The sequence below is a fragment of the Melopsittacus undulatus genome, chromosome 1 (assembly GCF_012275295.1).
Source record: "Melopsittacus undulatus isolate bMelUnd1 chromosome 1, bMelUnd1.mat.Z, whole genome shotgun sequence".
Lineage (NCBI taxonomy): Eukaryota > Metazoa > Chordata > Aves > Psittaciformes > Psittaculidae > Melopsittacus > Melopsittacus undulatus.
The window spans coordinates 95,991,290-96,011,690 of NC_047527.1; the positions used below are offsets into that span (position 1 = coordinate 95,991,290).

At 36.1% G+C, this 20,401-nt stretch overlaps 1 protein-coding gene across 2 annotated transcripts in view; it reads left to right on the top strand.

Moving 5' to 3' along the window:
• Positions 1–20,401, top strand: part of CTDP1 (CTD phosphatase subunit 1) — a 99,783-nt gene that overhangs the window by 52,495 nt on the left and 26,887 nt on the right. For both annotated transcript variants that reach the window (XM_005149859.3, XM_034062123.1), the window contains exon 12: positions 14,551–14,738. In XM_005149859.3, coding sequence (XP_005149916.3) covers positions 14,551–14,738 — 188 coding nt within the window. The remainder of the gene's footprint in view (positions 1–14,550; positions 14,739–20,401) is intronic.

Sequence of the window (20,401 nt, forward strand, 5' to 3'; positions counted from 1 at the left end):
ATGCCACATTTTACAAGGAAACAGCTGATTGCTAAAATAGGAAAAGGTTTTTCATCTAGTTTGATATTATCTCAAGTAAACAATCAGGTTTGGACCACTTCTGGTTTTCTACACAGGTTATTTAGAAAGCATTATTGAAGTGCAATTTCCAGTGTACCTGATCCTTTTATTTTAGATCTATTTTTATCAGTTTATATGCCATGAGGAAACATGGGAAATATATTGAAACCTTTTGGCATTCAGATGATATGTCTTCAGATAAAAATGGAAACTACCTGTATATGTAAGGATTAGTTTGATGGCACTTATGACAGGTTGTTAATTAAAAGGTGATATTACTATATAGAATCTTGTACAAAAATTAATATGATCTGTCAGATTCTTGGCTGGTCAGGCTATTAGAAGAAAAGAAGAGGGAACATATGATAGAGACTGACTTTCATTATGCACAGGAATTTTAACGGGTAATTTAATCCTGAGATAAGTACAGATGGTTGTTCTGCAATACATATTATTAATGGGCTGACTGAGTGGACATCAACTACAAGTAGCCTTGCTTACTTGAGAGCTGGCCTCTTTGAGGAATCTGACAAAACTTCCAGTAATAAGATTGCCTGCCTGACTTTTGTCCAAATTTCCCTGTTTATTCTATTGATAATCCTTCAAAGATTGATTTGATTTACTTGTCAACAAAGATGCTTTTGCCATCTTACATGTTCTTCATACTTTTCTGTTGTGATCAGCAGTTGATTCAGTTTCTGTGCTGTTCTTCTGAAGGTGTTCTCAAAATTGTTTTATTGTAAATAATCTTGGGTGTTTAGAAAAGAAGCTTCTTTTTACATGTTGCTATCATTCTGCTAAGTAGAATAAGTAAAAATTATGTGAATAAGATTAAATCTAAGCTCTGTGTTTGTTTCTGCAGAAAAGAAAATCTTCGGATTTTATGCCTGGTAATATAGAAAACACATTCTTCTAATGTTATTCCATAGGAAATGGAAAGTAGGTCTATAAAGCTTCCCCTTCTAGAATGTATGTACAAGATATAAGAAAAGTTATTTTTTATGAAAGAAGGCTTTTCCCTACATTGTTTGGTTTTTCTAGTAACAATGATAATATGTATCTGCAGCCTTCTTTTCTTGGCCTTAGAAAAGAGAAGCTGTAAGCCTTTTTCAGCTGTTTGCTTGCTCACTGAAAATAGGGCAAAACTTTTTTAAATAGAGTTCAATAACCTTATTTTAACATACATGTCTACCTCCATATGCTAAATCAAAAGCTGTCAACACCATTCGGCCACTGTTAAAAATGAGCTGTCTGAACCATGTTAAACAAATTTGCAAGCTGATCCCTGACCTAATTCTGAGCAGCTGCATATAGGGCCTGATTGAGCCTCATCACAAGTATAACATGTTCTTGCATTTAAATTCAAGCTGATATTCTCCATGAGTGGTATTTAATAGTATCTGCTCAAGTCCTGGTCTGTCTGAGCTGTTTCTTCATAACTTTTTTGTCGTTGTTTTATCAAGATGTCCTGATACTTGTATTTCAACACAAAAATAAATACAGCTATGCAATATAGCATAGTGTATGTTAAGTGCAATGGAGAATGTTCTTGTGAGGTGCCAGCTTCGGAGATAGTGGAACTGAATACGGCCACTCAGCTCTGCCTCTCTGCAGTAGTCCTGCAGCTGCAAGGGTTGAGCTCCTCTGTTAGCCTTATCAGAATATTTCCATTCTACGGACAACTTTAACAGAGATTATGGAAAGCTGCAGAACAAGAGCCCCTTACTGATGTAAAATATTCCCTGCTGCAGTGCAGTCACAAAATGAATCATTAACCAAATGGCCATGTTGCTATCGCTTTTTCATGTCTACACTACTGATATTAATTTTAGATTTCAAAAGAATGCCAGTGTTACTCTGTACTATTACAGGTTTTGTATATGAGTTTGCACCTTCTCTTTGCTCATAACAAACATGATGATGTTCCTTTCTTGGAGATGAACACAGACAGCTGCCTATCTCACATATTTTAGTGCTCCAACATCAGACTTGCTTCACTGAAGAGGTAACTGGATATAGCTGGCATACCACGACACCGAGGTCATATCAGAACCTTAATATTGAGCTTGACCACTGTAGATGCAAAGGTTACTTTTCACTGTTTTGGATTGGGGTTTTGGGTTTGTTGGTTTTTTGGTGGTTTTTTGATTTTGTTGGGTTTTTTGGGAGGGGGTTTGGGGGTTGTGTAGTTTGTGGGTTTTGGATTTTGTTTGGGGTTTTTTTTTTGTTTGGTTGGTTGGTTGGTTTTGTTTGGTTGGTTGGTTTTTTTTTTCTTCCTTGATTACTCTGCCTAATTTTGGCTATTGAGTGGGGATAGCTGTGCAGGACACTTCCACATACACAGTACTCATATTTCTTTACCAATTCATTTAAAAGCTGCATGCTTGATTGTACAGAGTCTGTTTGCAGTGCCATTGCTCAGTTCAAGACTGACCTGTTTTCACTGTCATCTTTAAGTTTCTAGTAAAGCAAATTCAGAAAGTTTTTCCAAATATTTATTATGTGAGGTGGCTTTGTTAGCTTGAGCACACTGATAAATGTCTCTTGGCCCTTGTGAGAATGAGACCAAGCTAATCAGCCTTACTGAAATTCATTGACCACCAAGCAATGCTTCATGAAGCCAGCTGATGTCTGGCAATGCTTATGCTAAACTAAGGTTAAAATTAGTAAGTTGCAGCAGATCTAAACTGGCTCTGCTTATAGCTAGTCTGGATCAGGGTGGGTTTACTGGCTTGTTCACAGATGTGTGAGTAAGTCTATACTGGACACAGCATATTTGTGTTTTATATAGCAGTGGTTTTGAGCTAGTAAGTCCTACTGTATCCCAATTGCTCTACACAGTGGTAGTTCCTTTGCAGCTGTGTTACCTGCAGAAAACCTGCACTTGCAGATAAATGTAAGCAGGTTTTTGCCTGTCTTGCTCTCACCTAAAGATTTTCAGTTTCACTTGGTAGACTATGACTTACGAACAGCTTCATATGATGCTGAAGAAGTTCAGCAACCAGCTGTTGAAGTGGAAAAAAAAAAAACAACTTTTTTCTCTGAAATATGTATCTGTAGTGGTGAATATTTGTTTAGTCTCTCAAAGTGAAAGGTATGCTTTCAGTTAACCTGGGGATGGTAAAAGCTAGTGCTGTGCCAATAGAGTTGTTAAAACAACTGGCAAAAAGGATTCATTGTGATAAAGCTTTGAAACAATTGAGAGGTAAAAAATATGGTCTGTTGTGTGCATATTGTGTATGCAAGGAACTTTACTCCAATAGAGAAGAAAACCCAAATAATCCTTAGAAGATACATACAAGCATTAAAGCCTGTATTTGCCTTTGAGGATGACTTGAAAGAGAATATGTAGGTTAGTGGCATGGTACATTTTTCATAAAAGCTGAGGTTTTCTATTTAGAAATGCTTGCTGTAAAAACCTATACCTATATATATATATATGCACACATACATATATGAAAAGGATTGTTTTAAATATCTTCCAGCAGTTCAGCAGGTGTTAACTGATAAAATAGTGAACATATGGAGAGAAGCATCCCATCCTCATTTTAAAACCAGTTGGACAGACAGCAAGTTGGATTGCTGGGGGAAACCTGCTTGTACCTGTTCAAAGCTGTCTGTGTGTCAAGAAACATGGTATCAACTGGGCAAGAGCCAGAGTGAGTTCTAGCAGTAGATTATACTTCATCCTCGTCTTTGTTATCTAGAAATCTGATTGCTTTTTAAGTTTGGGCAACCAGTATCTTCTACAAAAAGTTCATGAAAGTAAATACTGTAATAGATGTGTTCAGTGTCCATTCATTTTTGGTTTGTGTTTTCAGTGGCACTTTACAAGAGGAGATGTTTTCAAGAAGGCATTCAAACATATTTAGATGATCAGAAGTTGTTGTAAAATGAAGTTTATGTCCAAAGAAAACATGCTCTGAGGGCATGATTGGAAACAGTACAAGTATATGAAGTATTTTATTTTATGCAAAGTTATTTGTACCTGACTGTAGTGGTTTAAACCTGAACCCAGGACACTAAATTTCTATTCTGTTTTTATAACATGATAGAAAACCAGATTAGGAACTCAGAAATTACATAATCCCATAAGTCTAATGCACTGATATTCTGCTACCCTCAGCACTTCATTAGCATCTTGCTACAGATGTCTGCTCCTAGCAGTGAAATGTGTCGGAAAAGAAGGCTCAGAGCCTAGGCACTTTGTCCTCTCAAAATTGCCATGTGTCATTTTCAGTAGTATGTTGGGATTTCTAACTTAATGTATCAGTGGTATTTTGTAATAGTATTTAAACATCTTTTGCAAGTGTTTTTGTTTGTTTGTTTGTATCAAATTAGTAGCCAGAGTGACAGTTCTTCAGGCGCTTGCTTAATTGTAAAGTAAGGCTACTTCTTGATGCATATCAGCAAAATATACTTTCTTTAAGATAGAAAGCGTCGCTTTGAGAACAGAAAGTATCATTACAAAGTCTTGTTTTAAAACAAGGGTGATCAGCACTATGGTAACTCTTACAACTTTTTAATCTATTGCTATAAAGTTTTACAAGGTGGAACCTATGATAGATGTTTGCGGCAGGCTGAAATCCTGGCTGAAGTGACTTACCTGCGTTATGCTTTTTTTTAACAACTATAGACACTTCTAGTCCTTCCTGGGCCTTTTTGTTGGCTAGGGATTGATGTTAGTCTGTGTTCATTTTGCATACCTGAAAAATTTTCTATGGATTAATCTATTAAAGAAGGTCTATTTGTATAAAAACTTGCTCCTTTCCCTTCTCTTCAAGTTTGTGTACATTAGTATTCTATTTGTACAGCATCAGCAGACTCTCTAGGTTTTCCAGTCTCCAGATATTTAGATAATGCTTATTTCTACAAAAAGAATGTAACAGAATTTGAGTACAACAGACTATTTATTATCTGTGGATTCGCTTGTTAGCTCATTCCTTTAAGATGAGGGTTTGCCTAAGGTGAAATCAGGGCACTTAGTAAAGTGCAGCACTTAAACTTGCATCTTGAGTTTCTGTTCCATGGCAGGGTTTTGAGATTTGTTTTGTAAGACTTGCAAAAAACCTGAAAGATCACCCGGTGACACAAATTTCACTGTCTGTAAGAGAATCTGATGTTAGTGCCAGTAAGCAGCAATAATAGGTTTAGTTCATTATGAAATTCTGTATTGACCATGAAAGAGCAGATGGCAATACTTTTAACATAACATAAGGCATTGGTCTGTTTCCTGTTGCAGACTTCCACTATTCAGATTGTGGCTGCACATATCATAGAGATGCTTAAGTGTATTCCCAGGAGTTTGTTCCTGCTGTCATACGCTGTTGTGGGATGGGTGCTTGTGTAGGCATAAAATGAAGCGGGATGGGGAACCCAGGTTAAAAAGTTAGTTAAAAGCATTTAAGCTGTTACTGTCATAGAGATGTTGCTTATCGAGCGGTGACACCTTTGTTGCATGTAGACCAGTCAAACCTTGTAGTTAAATATAAACCTACCACCTATTTGCTGAAGGTGTCTGCTTGATGCTTGGTACTGTTATGCAGTGAAGGGAAAAAGGTTTAGGCTAAATCTAACTAAATTCCTTTTCCCTTTTGGTGTTTGGGTTTTGTCCTGTAACTTCAGTGTTCTTCTTGTGGTTTTCTGAGAAGCAGCAAATCAGAAGTTTTTGAATTTGTGAAAATAAAGACAAACTCCAGCTTTCACACATTTATTTTTTCTTTTAATTCCTTTTAGTTCCTAGTCTTGATCATTTTATTTCCATTGTCATTAAAGTATCAGCTCTCAGAGATCAAAAATTAATGTTTTATGAAGTTTAATGGTTGTTTGTCTGTTCTAATAAAAAAAAAAGCTGCGCAGTACTGAAACACACTCCTGTTTCGAAACACCTCCCCCCCCCAAGATCCAGACTAATGTTTTTCCTTTAAACAGAGGCAGACCCTTCCCAAAGGTGGGCAGGGACAGGTCAGGAAGCAAGGCACAAATTGCAACATGGGTTACTTTGAGGGCATGTAGGGAAAAATCTTTTCATCTTGTGGCTAATTAAATTTCAGGACAGAATTCCCAGAGTGGTCATGGATCTCCCTGTTTGGAGATACTGAGATCTTCTGGACAAAGGTTTGAGTAACTTGGTACAGCTGGAGTGGCTTCAACTTGGGAGCTGGACCAGGAGACTTTTGGAAGTCCCTTCCAATTTAAATTATTCTGTAATTCTAGGTATTTACAGACTAATAAAGTCTTAGATGTCCAGTCAGGTGGTGGTATGTGTTTTGTTTTGTTTTTAGCCAGGTGGGGGTATGTGAAGTAGAAAAAGCAAGATTAATATTTTGCTTAATGAAAATGCAGAACAGTCAAATGGTTTCTGTTGCCTGCAAGCTTGCAAGTATTGAGCATGTTTACTAGTCAAATCGTGTGATTTTTCTGAGGGAAACCAGTACTGAAGAATACCCAGTTCAAGACTGACTATATAAATGTATAGCTTTTTTTTTCTGATCAGCTTTGGTTTCACCAACTGTTTCAGCAGAACTCAAATGTAGTGATCCAGAACATGAAAGTCAATCTCCAAATGAATTATACGTGAAATAAATCTCATAAAAGCTTCTAAGGTTTGGTTATATTCCTTCAACTGTTTACAGCAATTTTTTTTTAAACTATCAAAGTAGATATTATAGCACTGCCAGACTTGATATTCTTATGTGAAGCATGTCTTTATCAAAAACAAAATGGTGAAAAGAGCTTTTAGTGTGTGGAGATTTAAATAGAGGAAAAAATACGTTTTATTTTTTTAATAGTGAACAAAACTAGGTTTTGTTACACTTCTGATTTTAGATTCACCACCTGCTCAGAAGAGCCAATGGTAATTGTGAGAGAGAACAGGAAAATCTGCATTTGAAGTGCTTTGAGACAAAGGGGTGTTGAAGCATGTGTCTGAATGCATTATGTGACTCAAAAAATCAAGTTGGAAATTTGAAAGGAGAAAATGCTCTAATGACAAGGAAAGACAATAGATTAAACAGAATGTGAAAGGCAAGTTTTTCTGAGGTTACTTGAAAGAAATGGGACTGAGTTATATCACACATTCTCCCGTATATTTCATGTACTAAGGGTTGACTTCAGACAGTTTAACCTTCCAGTGGCATCTTTGTAGGAGAAAATGCTTTGTTTCAAAATGACTTAAATTTAGCCCAAATCTCTTAACACAGACTTTGTGTTGTGGGAAAGTTCAGTTGTTCACAAGTATTGGATCATAATGTCACCTCTAAAGCAAGTCATGAGTGGTAATGTCTTGCTCTTCAGATGATTGTTCCTAAACATTTAAGTGATAAAAATATACATAAAAAGCTATTCATTTCATTGAAGTAAAAAAAAAAATGAAAATTTTCATACAGAGAGTTAAAAATAAAAATAAGTTAAAACTATTAGATTTTCCATATTTAGAAAAAATTTTCCTGAAGTCAAGCTAAGTGGGTTTTCTGTCCAGTAAAAAAAATAAATGGCCTTATGCTGCAGCCCATAGCTGCTTATAGATATGAAAGTTAGAAGAAATTGATATTGTTAGTTCATTTCAGCCAGACTTAATAATGGACTCAGAGACACAAGAAGTGTAGAAACTCTGGCCCAAAATGGGGCTTTTCTTCTGTTTAAGGTCTTGCAGCTGAGCTATTAAATTGCTGCAGAGTACATCCAAATAGTTTAGTCAGTGAGGTTTCAACTGATTGTTCCTAACATGCCTTCTGCTATCACCCAGCTAAGCTTGAAGAGGAGGACAGTGCCTCAACTCTGTCTTGCCACATCTGCATTTGTTTAATGGAATTTAGCTGTTAATGACTGGATATAGTAATAAGAGCAAACCATTAAAATGGTGTTGCAAAACTAGCTATAAGATGTAGTAGAGTGAAATAATGTACCCTATTTGAATGGCTGTTTACTGCTTGAGGGGGCCAACATTCCCCCAGTGTCAGCAGAGGATTGCTTCCCTGCAGAGAACCCCAGGGCAGGGAACTTCTTCCTAATGGCTTTTTGTCTTACCTGAAGCCAGATGTTTTCATGAGAGTCAGTAGTGGACTAAAAACGCATTATTCATTCTAAGGGCTTCTGTAGGTGATCCTCTTACTCGCTGGCTTTTAACTCAAGTTGTTGGAGCCTTTTCTGAAGTTTTGGCATGGATATTTTCAGCGGTCTCACTCTTTACAAAAGTGTTTTTCTTTGTGTGTGTGTCGAGGTGTTAAACTTTCCAAGTCAGTTGCACAAATCTCATGTCTCCTGCCCCACTCTTGATAAGCCTTTCGTTGCTTTACTGACTGCCTTAATGTATGATTTGAGGAGCTTGAGGAAAGAGGGGACATGCATTTGTGAATGTGCTATAATAATTATTTGTTAGTCAATTGTATGTTATGTCAGTGTCAGCAACTAGGGAGCCTTGCTTGAACATCTTGAAGAGCTTCCTATTTTAAAAGAGTTCTCATTCTTTGAGTGTGATACTTTGCCAGTGAAATATTTTGTGATCCATATTGCCATGTGAATGTGTGTCTTGTTTGAGTGTTCAGAAGCATTGCTTCCAAACTGCATTAACCTTTCAGCTGGCATTCAATCTTCAAGGGCTGCAGCACTGTGATCTATTGTGTGACCTCTTATAAGCTAAGCTAATGGAAGATAATTAACTGCACCTTCTTTACAGTTATTAGTACTACATTAATTGCTGCTAACCACTTAATAATGTGGAGTTAGTAAACTTTTTACAGTAACATTTCAATTTCCTTTGTTACTGACAAAGTTTTATTTTCATACATCTGTGTTGGAAGTTTAGAAAGTTCAGTGCACAACTCCACAAAGATGGAGACACCAGTCTCACTGATTAGATTTTCAATCTAATATTATCATTCACTGCTAATTTCACAGACTCAGAAGTGCTTTTCGTTTTGTAATTTTTAGTGTTGCTTTTCCCATCTACTCTTTCTTTGGCTTCTCATTTTTCTGATGTGTTAAAGTTCCTGAAATAGCCTGCCGATTTCTATTAACATTTCATGTAAAATAAGCTCTGCTGATCTACTGAAAAGCAGAAGGGAATGTTGGAAGTGGAAGCAGGGGTAAAGATTATAGGATCAAATGGACAATTATGGAAGCTTATAAAAAGCAAGCTCTCTGTCCTCTATGGAAACTTTTTATATTCTACAAACAGCATGACACTAGTTCTGCTGAAGAAACAATGATTTACATGGCAAAGCAATTTTCGGCAGTATTCCTAATGTACTGCAAAGCAATTAGGATGATAACAGCATTTGGAAGGTGCTTGTGTTTCAGGGACAGCTTCCTAGTGCAGATGGGGCTTAAGATACTTAGGAAGTAATTGAAGACTGTCTCATGTTTTCTGCCTGTTTATGCACTTGATAATATTTAAAATACGTGCAGTATATTTACAGCCTTCATCAGTTTACATTCTATAGTTTTGAAGTAACCTGTAAGACCAAAACACTAGCAAAAAGCTAAAAAGCTTCTTTTTCAATATCAGTAATAAATCTTCATATAAGTCATGCAAGAGTGTAGGAGATCAGTCCCAAAATCTGCTTTAGTAAAAAGAGAAAGTGCCAAGCAAAAACAGCCCCAAACACTGAACTGTTTTGGTTCTTAGGAACAGTTTTGAGCACACTGGGATTTTGAGATGTATTTAAGTATATTCAAAAAAAGTGTGGTGTGCATTTCATAATTAATTTTTTCAAGGCAAGCAGCCTATTAACATTTCAAGTAGTTGTACACATACAGTTTGATATAAGTGTTAAAAGAATTCCGCATTGATTGTTTACAATGTAGGAATGTCATCCTGACCAGAAGCACAGGGAGTCAGACTTACTTAGCTAACTGGAAGAACACTAAAATAAGTACAGTGCAGATAAAGCTAGGCAAATTTGATTTGACAGGTGAAATATTTAGTGGTCTTTTTTAGTCTGGTATTTATTTGCAGAGCATCCAATTAGTTTACCCCCTAACTAGATGGAGTTCATGGTATGCTAGCTTTTATGTTTAATAACTACTTAGAGGGCATCATGGTGCCTGGCACCAAACATGGCAGCATTTTAAAGTATTTGTAAGAAGTATGCTGAGATAATACCACGTTTCATAGAGAGATACCTGCAATTACTGGTGTACTTGGACATCTTAGAATCATAGAGGAAACATATGTATCTTCCATGCAAACCTGGAGTAGGAAATGAACAGCTGTCTATCAAGCCTGTTCTTTTTGTAGAATTTTCTGTAACTCCAGTAAAAAATTGATTCAAAGCATTCTATTGCTTCTAGAAGAGATCATTTCAGTAGTTACATTTGTTGTCCTTTTGCTGTCTAAGGCAGTTTCTTTTTCAGTTATATTAAAACTTGAATTTTTAAATACTTGCTAGTTTAAAAACAAGAATTAAAACTTATTCACAGCTTTATATATATATCTGTGTGTATATATATATATATATATATATATATACATATATATAGTTTACATCACTGTATATGTAACTGTTTCTTCCAAAAAAGTATAAGTATCATGATAGGTCTGTCACATCCATAATGCTGCCCAGAACATTTCCTGTAAATTATCTTTCTAACAACTTGAGGTTGCTCATGATAGTTTCTTTATTGGTGTTTTCTTCCAAGTTTTCATTCATTTTGAATGTGTAAACTCGGCTTCTGGAGTAAGAACATTTTCTAGCTGACTTGATTTGTTAATACTACAGAAGGTTTTAGTTTTTTTAACAAAGCTTTAGGTACTTTATAGCTCATAAGCCGGGAACACAAGACTGAAAATCTCATTGCTCTTTGTTCTTTGTCTGCATGAGTGTATGCTGTGCTCCTTCTAAGTAAGAAATAAAATAGCATTGTCGGCTGAGGATGTTTCCTGCATTTTATAATCAGGTGTTTAAAAGAATTGTCAGGCTTTTCATTCCCTTGCTAAACGGAACAACTTGGCATCTACAAAGGATGAATCATTCTTTTTCAATGTTAATCATTCTTGATGTGTTATAAAAATCTTTTAAGTATTTTAAAGATAGCTGCTGTGGTAGTGTTCAAGCAGTAAACATCCCCTCACTGTATCTTATCACTAAGATTTTGTATTAGCTGGCATTTTCTTCTGAAATGTTATGTGTTCCATTTGTATTAATAATATAAAATCTAATGTTACAAGCAGAAGCTGTGGTTGGTACAGCAGTATCTGCCTTGGTCTGAATCAGATTGAAAGTTTCCTCTGTTCTTTAAACTTTTCTATTTCTTTAAAGTTAGTGATTTGACTAGATAGGTAGTTGTTGCTTAAATATTAATGCACTTTTTTTACCTATTTGTTCAAGAGAAGGGCTTAAATCTCAATGACTCAAAAATGTTTGGTTTTCCATTTCATTTGAGAAATCTGAGAGATGAAAATGGGTAATCTTTATATTTTTCAGCACAATTTGCAATAGTTTTAGTCAAGTTAGGTAAAAATCTGTATTTTGGTGCCTGTCTAGTTAAAGTGATTTGTAAGGACCATCCCACATTAACTGGTTTTATATCTAATGATTTTTAAAATCTGCTGCATATTTGTATGACTTCTAGGTACACTTTAAATACCCTTCCACAGAATTGGGGAATGTATGTGTACAGCTAATTTAGTAATTCTACTGTTAAATGGCGTTCCAGACTTCAAAAGAGTAATGTCATCTTTGTGTAGAATGAAAGAAAAAGACATGGCAATAACTAGGATGCTAGTCTGTCAAAACTGTTCACACAAAGTAGATTTTAAAACACTAAAAGTTCAGTTTGTGAGGCATCTGTAATACTGAATGTCTATCAACCTAACTTTGTCCTTTAAAATCTCTTAACATATTTTATAATGAAAACATAGTTTTAAACATATGACTATCTGGAAAAGTGTTGCTTTTGGAATGAAGGAATGTAATTTTGAATGTAAGACTTGCTGCAAAGGAATTGTTAGAGTTGTAGATTCGTGCTGCCATTTGACCATCAATTGCTGGCCATGTTGGCTACAGTAAGTATCTTCTACTAAAGCTATACAGGCTTAAGGTTTTCTGCCATCCCATCCCAGACTATCATACTTAAACACTTGGGATTTTATGTGTATTCTATACACACCAAAGAAAATCCCTCCCCTGTGTACTTTGTGCACTTTCACCATATTAATGGTTGTCTTATTTCTATCAGTCTTTTCAGTCTCCCCAACCCTGAGTTGTATTCCGTGATTATTTTCCATGCATATGACTACTTCTGGTCATGGAAAAAGTATTTTTGGACTAATGTGGTTTGACTTGACAGCAGTTCCTGCAGTTTCTACTTGAAACTATCATCTGTGTTTAGATGGGTTAAGCTTGTGTATGGTTCCTTTCTTGTTATGGTTTCTTTAGTTTTCATAGTGAAAGAGCTGAAATATTAGCACTATTTCAAGTAGTAAAAATGTATCAAGACAAGGGCCAATAGAAAGTCAACTTATACTGTAGATATAAGAAGCCTGCAAGTTATTTATCACTTTGTACAGAAGTCATTCCATTCAAGGATAAAACTGGATTTTTCCAGTTTTAAAGCTTAAGTTGTGGAACTCTGAAACAATTACATATTTAAAGAAATTGTTTTTCACAAGTCTACTTTGTAACAAAATGTCCTTGCTTTCCCTTATACTGAAAAGTCTCCTTAAAACTATTATTTTAGGTTGTTTTGAAGTACTACTTACCTTTTTTTCTTTTCCCATTATTATTCCTTCTGCATCATTTCTCTTTTGCAATAATACAGATTGGCAGAATCCTCAGTGCAAAGCAGCACAAGATAAGGAAGAAAAATTACTTGCTACTACCCTCAAACAGGAATAGCTGAGTGGGGCTTATAGTAAGGTAATAAATACTCCAAGTGCATCTGTTTAGCAGAGGACTAAAGACAAGTGCCAGATATTCTGTCCTTCTGAAGTCAACAGGAGAGTGGTAGGAGTCATCAGTGTGCTTGGTGAAATTGCTCTATGGAGCACGTTCATTATCTTGGGTCATACATCTTTTCTCTGCTTTTCTCGCCTTTTCTCCTACCTGCTGGGTAGGACATTAGAAAAAGAAATTAAATAGGTCTTTATCTGTTACCAAACTTCTGTACTTTCTATTTCTTCTCCCTCCTTGCTTGCAAATTCTCTCTTGAGTTCCGTTTCTCTGTAGAAGCTATATCATTTATCATATTTCCAGTAGAGTCCTAGTGAGGTATAGATCTTTTCTATAGATGCATGTAGTTGATAAACAGATGCAGCTTTGACTTTCCTTCAATGCACATAAAGGTACACAAAGAAATTAGAAGTACATTTATGAAGGATCAGGTATCAATGATTTTCTTACAGCTTTCTTCTAGCTTTTGAGATTGTCAATTTAAATCAGTGGATAAGCAGTATAAAATCTTTTGATCCATGTGTGTATACAGAGCTTTACTTCTTGATAAAGCAGGTGTGGCATTAGTGAGAACAGAGAATTTGGAAAGCATATTTTAACTTATGCTGAAATAAGCTCCTTTAGGAAAAAAAAAGTATCAGGAGATAAATACTCTACACAGCTTTGTTTTATGTCCTCTGCCATTCACAAAACAGAGAGATTGTGGGATCTTCACTTGTGTGTTCTCATGTTTTCATCTTTTTCTGAATGTTGAATGCTGACTCAAAGAGAATATAGCCTTTTGAAGCTCAGCAGGGTAACTCATGGGTATGATTTCCTTTTAATGATGGTTCCAGACCTGTCATAGCAAATTAAGACGTTCTTAGAGGAATATCAAATCCCATGATAACTCTTCAGGAGCAAAGGTCAAACAATTATTTAAATAAATGTGTAAACATTTTGATATATTAAGGTTAGCATAAGCAGACAATCTGGTGAGAATAGGGTTCTGTACATTCCATTCATAGTGTATTATTTAGGAATACATTTCTTTACAGGTATTTCTTCATAGAAAAAACTTTAAATATAAGAATATTTACTAGCAAAATATTTTAAGATGTCTTTTCCAACTGAATCTGTATGTTATAGTAGTATAAAATCTGTATAGTATATGTTATGCATTACAGTGGTATAAACACTCTATTGCTATTTCCCATGCTGGGAAATGGTTGGACTCGATGATCTTAAAGGTCTTTTCCTACCTCATTGATTCTGTGATTCTACGATTCCTTTAATTGCATAAGACAGCACTTTTATCATACACAGTTCCTTGCTTAGAGCTATTCCTGCTTATATAATAAAGTGCAAACCAAATGTGACTGTATCATGCATGTGAGAATATGTATATCTATCTTAAGCTAAACATAGGCTAAATATATTTAATTTGAATAGAATGTTGTTAGAGATGTTACGGAAACTGCATTGAAGACACGGCGTTTAATCTGAATTTTCAAAGGGAAGTTAAGAGAAGTTAAAACATATTATTAGTGATTATTTCAGAGCATTTTAATACAGAATAATCTGTTGGAGGATACACTGACTCTCTGCTCTTTGGCAGGTGGATGACATCTTAGGAGAAGGCAGTGATGAAAGTGATAGTGAAAAAAAAAAGCCAGAAAAGAAAGGTGAAAAACCTCAGGTTAACACAACAGAAACTCTAGGAATGAAAACGGATCAGAGACCTGGATCATCATCATCATCATCGTCATCATCAAGTGAACGAAGCTTAACATGCAGTGTACCCAGGTATGAGTTTTTTAAACAGAAAAAGAAGCATTAAGGATGTTTAATTGTGTGTGTGCACTGTTCAGTGTGTGTTTGACAATGAAAAATTTATGTCCTTGTTAACCTTTGTATGTTGGTAACTGGTTTATTTTGGCATGGTTTGTAACTGAAATTGTCATGCTTACTTCCTCTGTAGTGTTTTGGGACTGATTTAAGGAAACAATCATAGTAAAGGTGTGTTGACAACTGAGATATTGCCTGTTTTGAAAGAACTGTAGATCACTGATCTGTGCTTATTTTAAAGAAGCATTGATCCTGAGTCAGGTAGAGGACAATTTCCTCTGCAGTGTAAGTAAAACAAAGCATGGTTTTGGAAAGCTATGGTTTTTTTTTCTTGTTTTTTTTTTTTAAGATACTTTTATATGTGACATACATCAAAATCAGGTTGTTGAGATGATTGTCTGCTTAGAAAGTAATTTTAACTTGCTGGTCTCTGCTACATAAATCATTTTAGTGTCCCAGCATTGACTTTTGTTGAATGATGACTATCAAGTAATTTGCTAGTAAATTAGGACTTGATAAAATGAGTGCTTATTTTAAATATGTTAAGGAATGGTTCTCAGTCCGCAGCCACTTAATATTTTTTAAGTCTAACAATATTTAGCGAACAACATAAGATGAAGATTATAGCACTTTTAATTTAGAACTGCTGAAATATCATCATCCTGTACCACAAAGTGCTAGAAATTGCAAACAACTCAAATGTGAATTGTAGTTTCTTTCTGCTCTCATAACTGGATTCTGTTTTCAGTCATACGAAAGTAAGCTCTAATATTTTTCTTTCAATGGAGAATAATATAAGTAGTAGGACTTAAGTGACTTATTTACATTTATATTATTTTAACTTTTATGAGCTTTGGTTTAGTGCACAAAGAATGAACGAGAAAAATTGCAAAAAACACCACAGAATGTGATATATAAATATCCACAAGGAGATTCTGATTAGGTTAGTAGTGTTGCTGTGTGTCAGGAGTTTATTGGAGAAAGAACTACATGGAAAGCTTGCACAGGCCTTTTAGTTTATCATGGGTATTTCTAATCATTGAGCATCTTCAGAAAAATGCCAGTTTAAAAGGTAGGAGAATTTAATCTGTCTCAAACAGCTAGAAGAGAAATTCCCTCCTAAATGAAATTTGGAAGAGGAAAGGCAAGCCAGTAATGAATACTTTTAGAATACGATTTGAAGTAGCAAGGCATAGTGGTGACATGTCACTGAGAGTTCATTCTAATACTGTGATATTTTTGTGTGTGTATAGAAAATGCAGCAAAAGGAATAATTGTAAGGAACGTTGCTTAGGGCTATTGCTCCATATTATTTCCTGTGTATGGTTTACAAAGAGCATGTATGTTTGTAATTATTTTTTTGCTCTGTATAGGAAAGTTCATAAATACATTTGGGAGTACTCATGCACTCAGAAGCCATGTAGAAGTAATAGTGTTACTGCTAGAATAAAGGCTTTGAGCAGCAGCTGAAGTACCTTTCCTATTTTGGCCTTTCTGCCTCCTAAGAGTTTCCCTGACAGTCTGTTAAACAGCATTCAGGGTTGAACCTGAATGGAGTGCTGAAAAATACTCCAAAAGTGTTGGCTAAGGTGCTGACGCAGTGTCTGCTAGGCAGGAAATTCTCCTTGATAGAAAGGAGCCTCTTGTCATCTTAATTCCATTTTAAGTTTGAAGTTTTAGATTTATCTTTTCCTGGTCAGTCTGTGTCGTATGTGCTAAAGAGATACTGTACCAAAGGTTCAAAGTAAAAACAGTCACTAAATTGGGGGATTAAAATCTCCAGGAATTTAGTCCACTCCAACACAAATACTAACTACAGTCTCTGGGGGCCACATTTCTAAAAGCTAAGTGCTATGCAAACATGTACATCCCAACAAGACCTGAAGTATCTGTTCTGAAAATTGGATTCTTGAAGTGCTAGGAGTGTAACACAGATGAAATTATATTTAATGGTTTTCAGTTGTTTCCACTCTGTTGTATAACCTGAAGTCACAAATTAATGTGCATACCACCACCTCTTGCCACATAAAGCAGAGGCTTTGTATTCTAAAGGCCAGTCCCAGTTGTTCAGTAAGTAAATCCACCTTGGACCAGCCATTTAAATCATTATTTTGTCACTTGTTATGATCACCTTTATGAACATATTTTAGTTATTAAAGTTTCCAGAGAAGAAATACGAACAAGAGAAAGGCAGTCTAAATATGATCCAGTACTCTGTTGTTCTGGCTCAGCAGAGATGAGATCTGCAGAGACTTAGATTTCTGATAAGCAGTGATAGTAAGGAAAGTGGCAAACATGAAACAGATGGATGCAGTGTTTAATGAAGTCTTCAAGTGGATTCCTTTTAGTCCAAAAAAGTTACAGCTAAAAAGAATGGTGGTTGTTTAAATACGCTCATAAACAGACACTTCTGTCTGTATTTATTGTTAAGCAGTTAGACTTCACATACATCAGACAGGTTTGATCATGTATTCACTGAGGATGTGTATGGATTTTTCATTTGATTTTCACAGGTTTTGTTCAGATTCCCAGTGCACTTTGTTGTTTGTGGAGCTATTTTTAAATGAGCTTATTTCTGAATGTTCTCAATTCACAGTGCCAAGGCCAGAGCTTTTAGTGTTTAGTTCCGGTCTTGATAATTTCAACTTGTGTAAATCGGACGTAAGGGCTAATGACTGCTCTGCTGAGAATTTCTTTCCTTTGGAACGGAAATTTCTGTAGTTGTGTTAAAACATGTCTTTCAGTGTAAGAAGTATTCTCCTCTAGTGAGAAGAAGTCTAAACAACTAGAAGTGATATCTATTAGCAAAAACTTTTGCTTGCAGGGTTCAAGTTTCCTTCGCAAAAGTATGGCTCAGTGAAATGTTTTGTTTGGCAAAATTTCTTACTAATAATTTCTGCATCAGTCCTGAGAAGATTGTATTTTTGACTGATGGAGGAATCACAGTTTTAAGAATAAATGGGTACATTACAAAAGGTATCTTTATGCTTGGAGTTCAGCTTAATTTCAAAACATCTGAAATACCTTTTACTTTTGCACATTCCCATGGTGAGTTTCTGATACATATATCTTACTAAATTCAAGAAAGAAGCACTACAAGATACTTTGCTGCAGAGTAGCATTGATCTGAAGTCTTTCAGAGAGCCTCCAGTCTTTGAAACTCTACATGAATAGATCTTTGAACTCCGAACTAACGCACATGATTTGCTTATTTTTGGCTGTCTGATCAGAAAGACTCTGCATAGTAAAGCTTTCCTTTGAGTTCTTCAAAACATTTTTTTTCTGACTATTCTACGTTGTCTTAAAAATAAGAATAGTGGTTTTAAAGTACAGGTGTGTTACAGGATTCACAATATAAGGTAAAACTTAAGCAATATATAGAAAGGGCTTGCTAGTTCATATCAAGGAAGACTGAGCTCAGAATCTCAGAAATCTCTTCATTGTCTTTTCTGTAACCATTTTTACTAGACTTTTAAAAGGAGCAATGATATTTCAATTCTTTTAAGTGTTTTCTTTCAAATATAATAGCACTTCCTTTCAACAAGCACTTTGCTAGAAGACAGAAATTATAGTTTTGCTTTCTTTCTCACTGCCAGAAAAGACTACTGCAAACTCCTGTGCAAAATTTTGTTGCTGACACCTTTTATCCTAATTGAAACAGTATATTCACTGTCACTATAGCTTTCTTCCAGTTCCCAGTATTGAGACGTTCTGATTTGAGAATCTTGGGACCTAAGTTTTTACAGCTCAGTGCTTCCCATGCTGTCAGCCTTGCATTTGTTATTAATACTGATCTGGAATTTTTTCAAAAACAATTTCAGTGACAACCTATTCAAAACATATTAAGGAACTTACTGGCTGTCATGGTTTAATGGCAGCTGGCAAGTAAGTACTTGCTTCACTCTCACCACCCCCAGTAGTAGTGTTTCCCCCCCTCCCCCCCGCAAACACACATAGTGGGATGAGGAGGAGAATGAGAATAAAGGTAAAACCCATGGGTTGAGATAAGAACAGATTAATAAAATAATGCTATAATAATAATAATTAAGAGGGAAATAAGGGGGTGGGGAGGAGAGAGAGGACCTAACAGTGGTGCGCAGTACAACTGCTCACCACCCACTGACCAATACTCAGCCCAGCCTGAGCAGCAGGTCCCTTCCAGGTGACTCCCCCACAAGTTTATATACTGGGCATGATGTGCTGTGGTATTGAATACCCCTTTGGCTAGTTTGGGTCAGGTGTCCTGTCTTTGATCCCTCCTGGCCTCACTGGGAGAGCATGAAAGACTGAAAAGTCCTTCATCAGTCAGGGTAAGTGCTACTGAGCAACACCAAAACATCAGTGTGTTATCAGCATTATTGGCATTGTTCTCAGACTAAAGCCAGGACACAGCACTGAGCCAGCTACTAGGAAAAAAATTAACTATCCCAGCTGAAACCAGGATACTGGTATATGTTCTAAGTCTTGTTGACTTTGGCTATTAAGGTAACCTTAATAGCCAACAGCATATCAAATATGGCTACCAAAATAATTGTAGAAATTCAAGCATTATGTCCAAGAATGGTGCTCCTCTCTTTCCTTATCCAAGTAACTCTTTGCATTGTTTCACAAGTCTTAGTGTTATTACACTGTATAGTATTCCAGAATTCCCCTCTAAATGATGCAAGTATATTGTTGCTTTGATCTTTACAATATAGAAAAGCTGAAGATCTATGCTTAGAAATATTGGTGGTTTAAAGTCATCTTTTCGTGCCTGCTGGATCACTTGCTGCATCTACAGAGCTTACTTAGCATAGAATGGTTTGGGTTGGAAAGGACCTGAAGATCATATAGTTCCAACCTTACTGCCATAGGAAGGGATACCTCACCCTAGACCCTGTTGCCCAAGGCTCTGTCCAGCCTGGCCTTGGACACAGCGAGGGATGGACCATTTACCACTTCTGTGGGCAACCCATTCTATTGCCTCACCACCCTCACAGTAAAGAACTTCTTCCTTACATCCAGTCTAAACTTCCCCTGTTTAAGTTTGAACATGTTACCCCTTGTCCTATCACTACAGTTCCTAATGAAGAGTCCCTCCCCAGCATCCTTATAGGACCCATTCAGATACTGGAAGGTCTACTATGAGGTCTCCACGCAGCCTTCTCTTCTCCAGGCTGAACAGCCCCAACTTTCTCAGCTTGTCTTCATATGGGAGGTGCTCCAGTCCCCTGATCATCCTCATGGCCCTCCTCTGGACTTCTTCCAACAGTTCCATGTCCTTTTTATGTTGAGGACACTGGAACTGCACACAGTACTCCAACTGGGGTCTCACAAGAGCAGAGTAAAGGGGCAGAATCACCTCCTTTGACCTGCTGGTCACGCTTCTTTTGATACAGCCCCTGGAAATTCCTGTTCTTATGGTGGAGCAAGCAAAGGAAACTCAGTATAGCTAATGCAGTGGCTCTAATTTTATAGATTGTTACACTTTGGAAGTTTCAAGTTGTTGGGAAAAGTTTAAGTTTGTTCCATAGAACAGCCAATGTTTGGCTCTGTAATTATTACTATCAGTAATCTGATTTCTTATAAATTCAGTCTAATTGAACATTCTAAATTCAACATCTGGGAGAAGAAAGCATGCT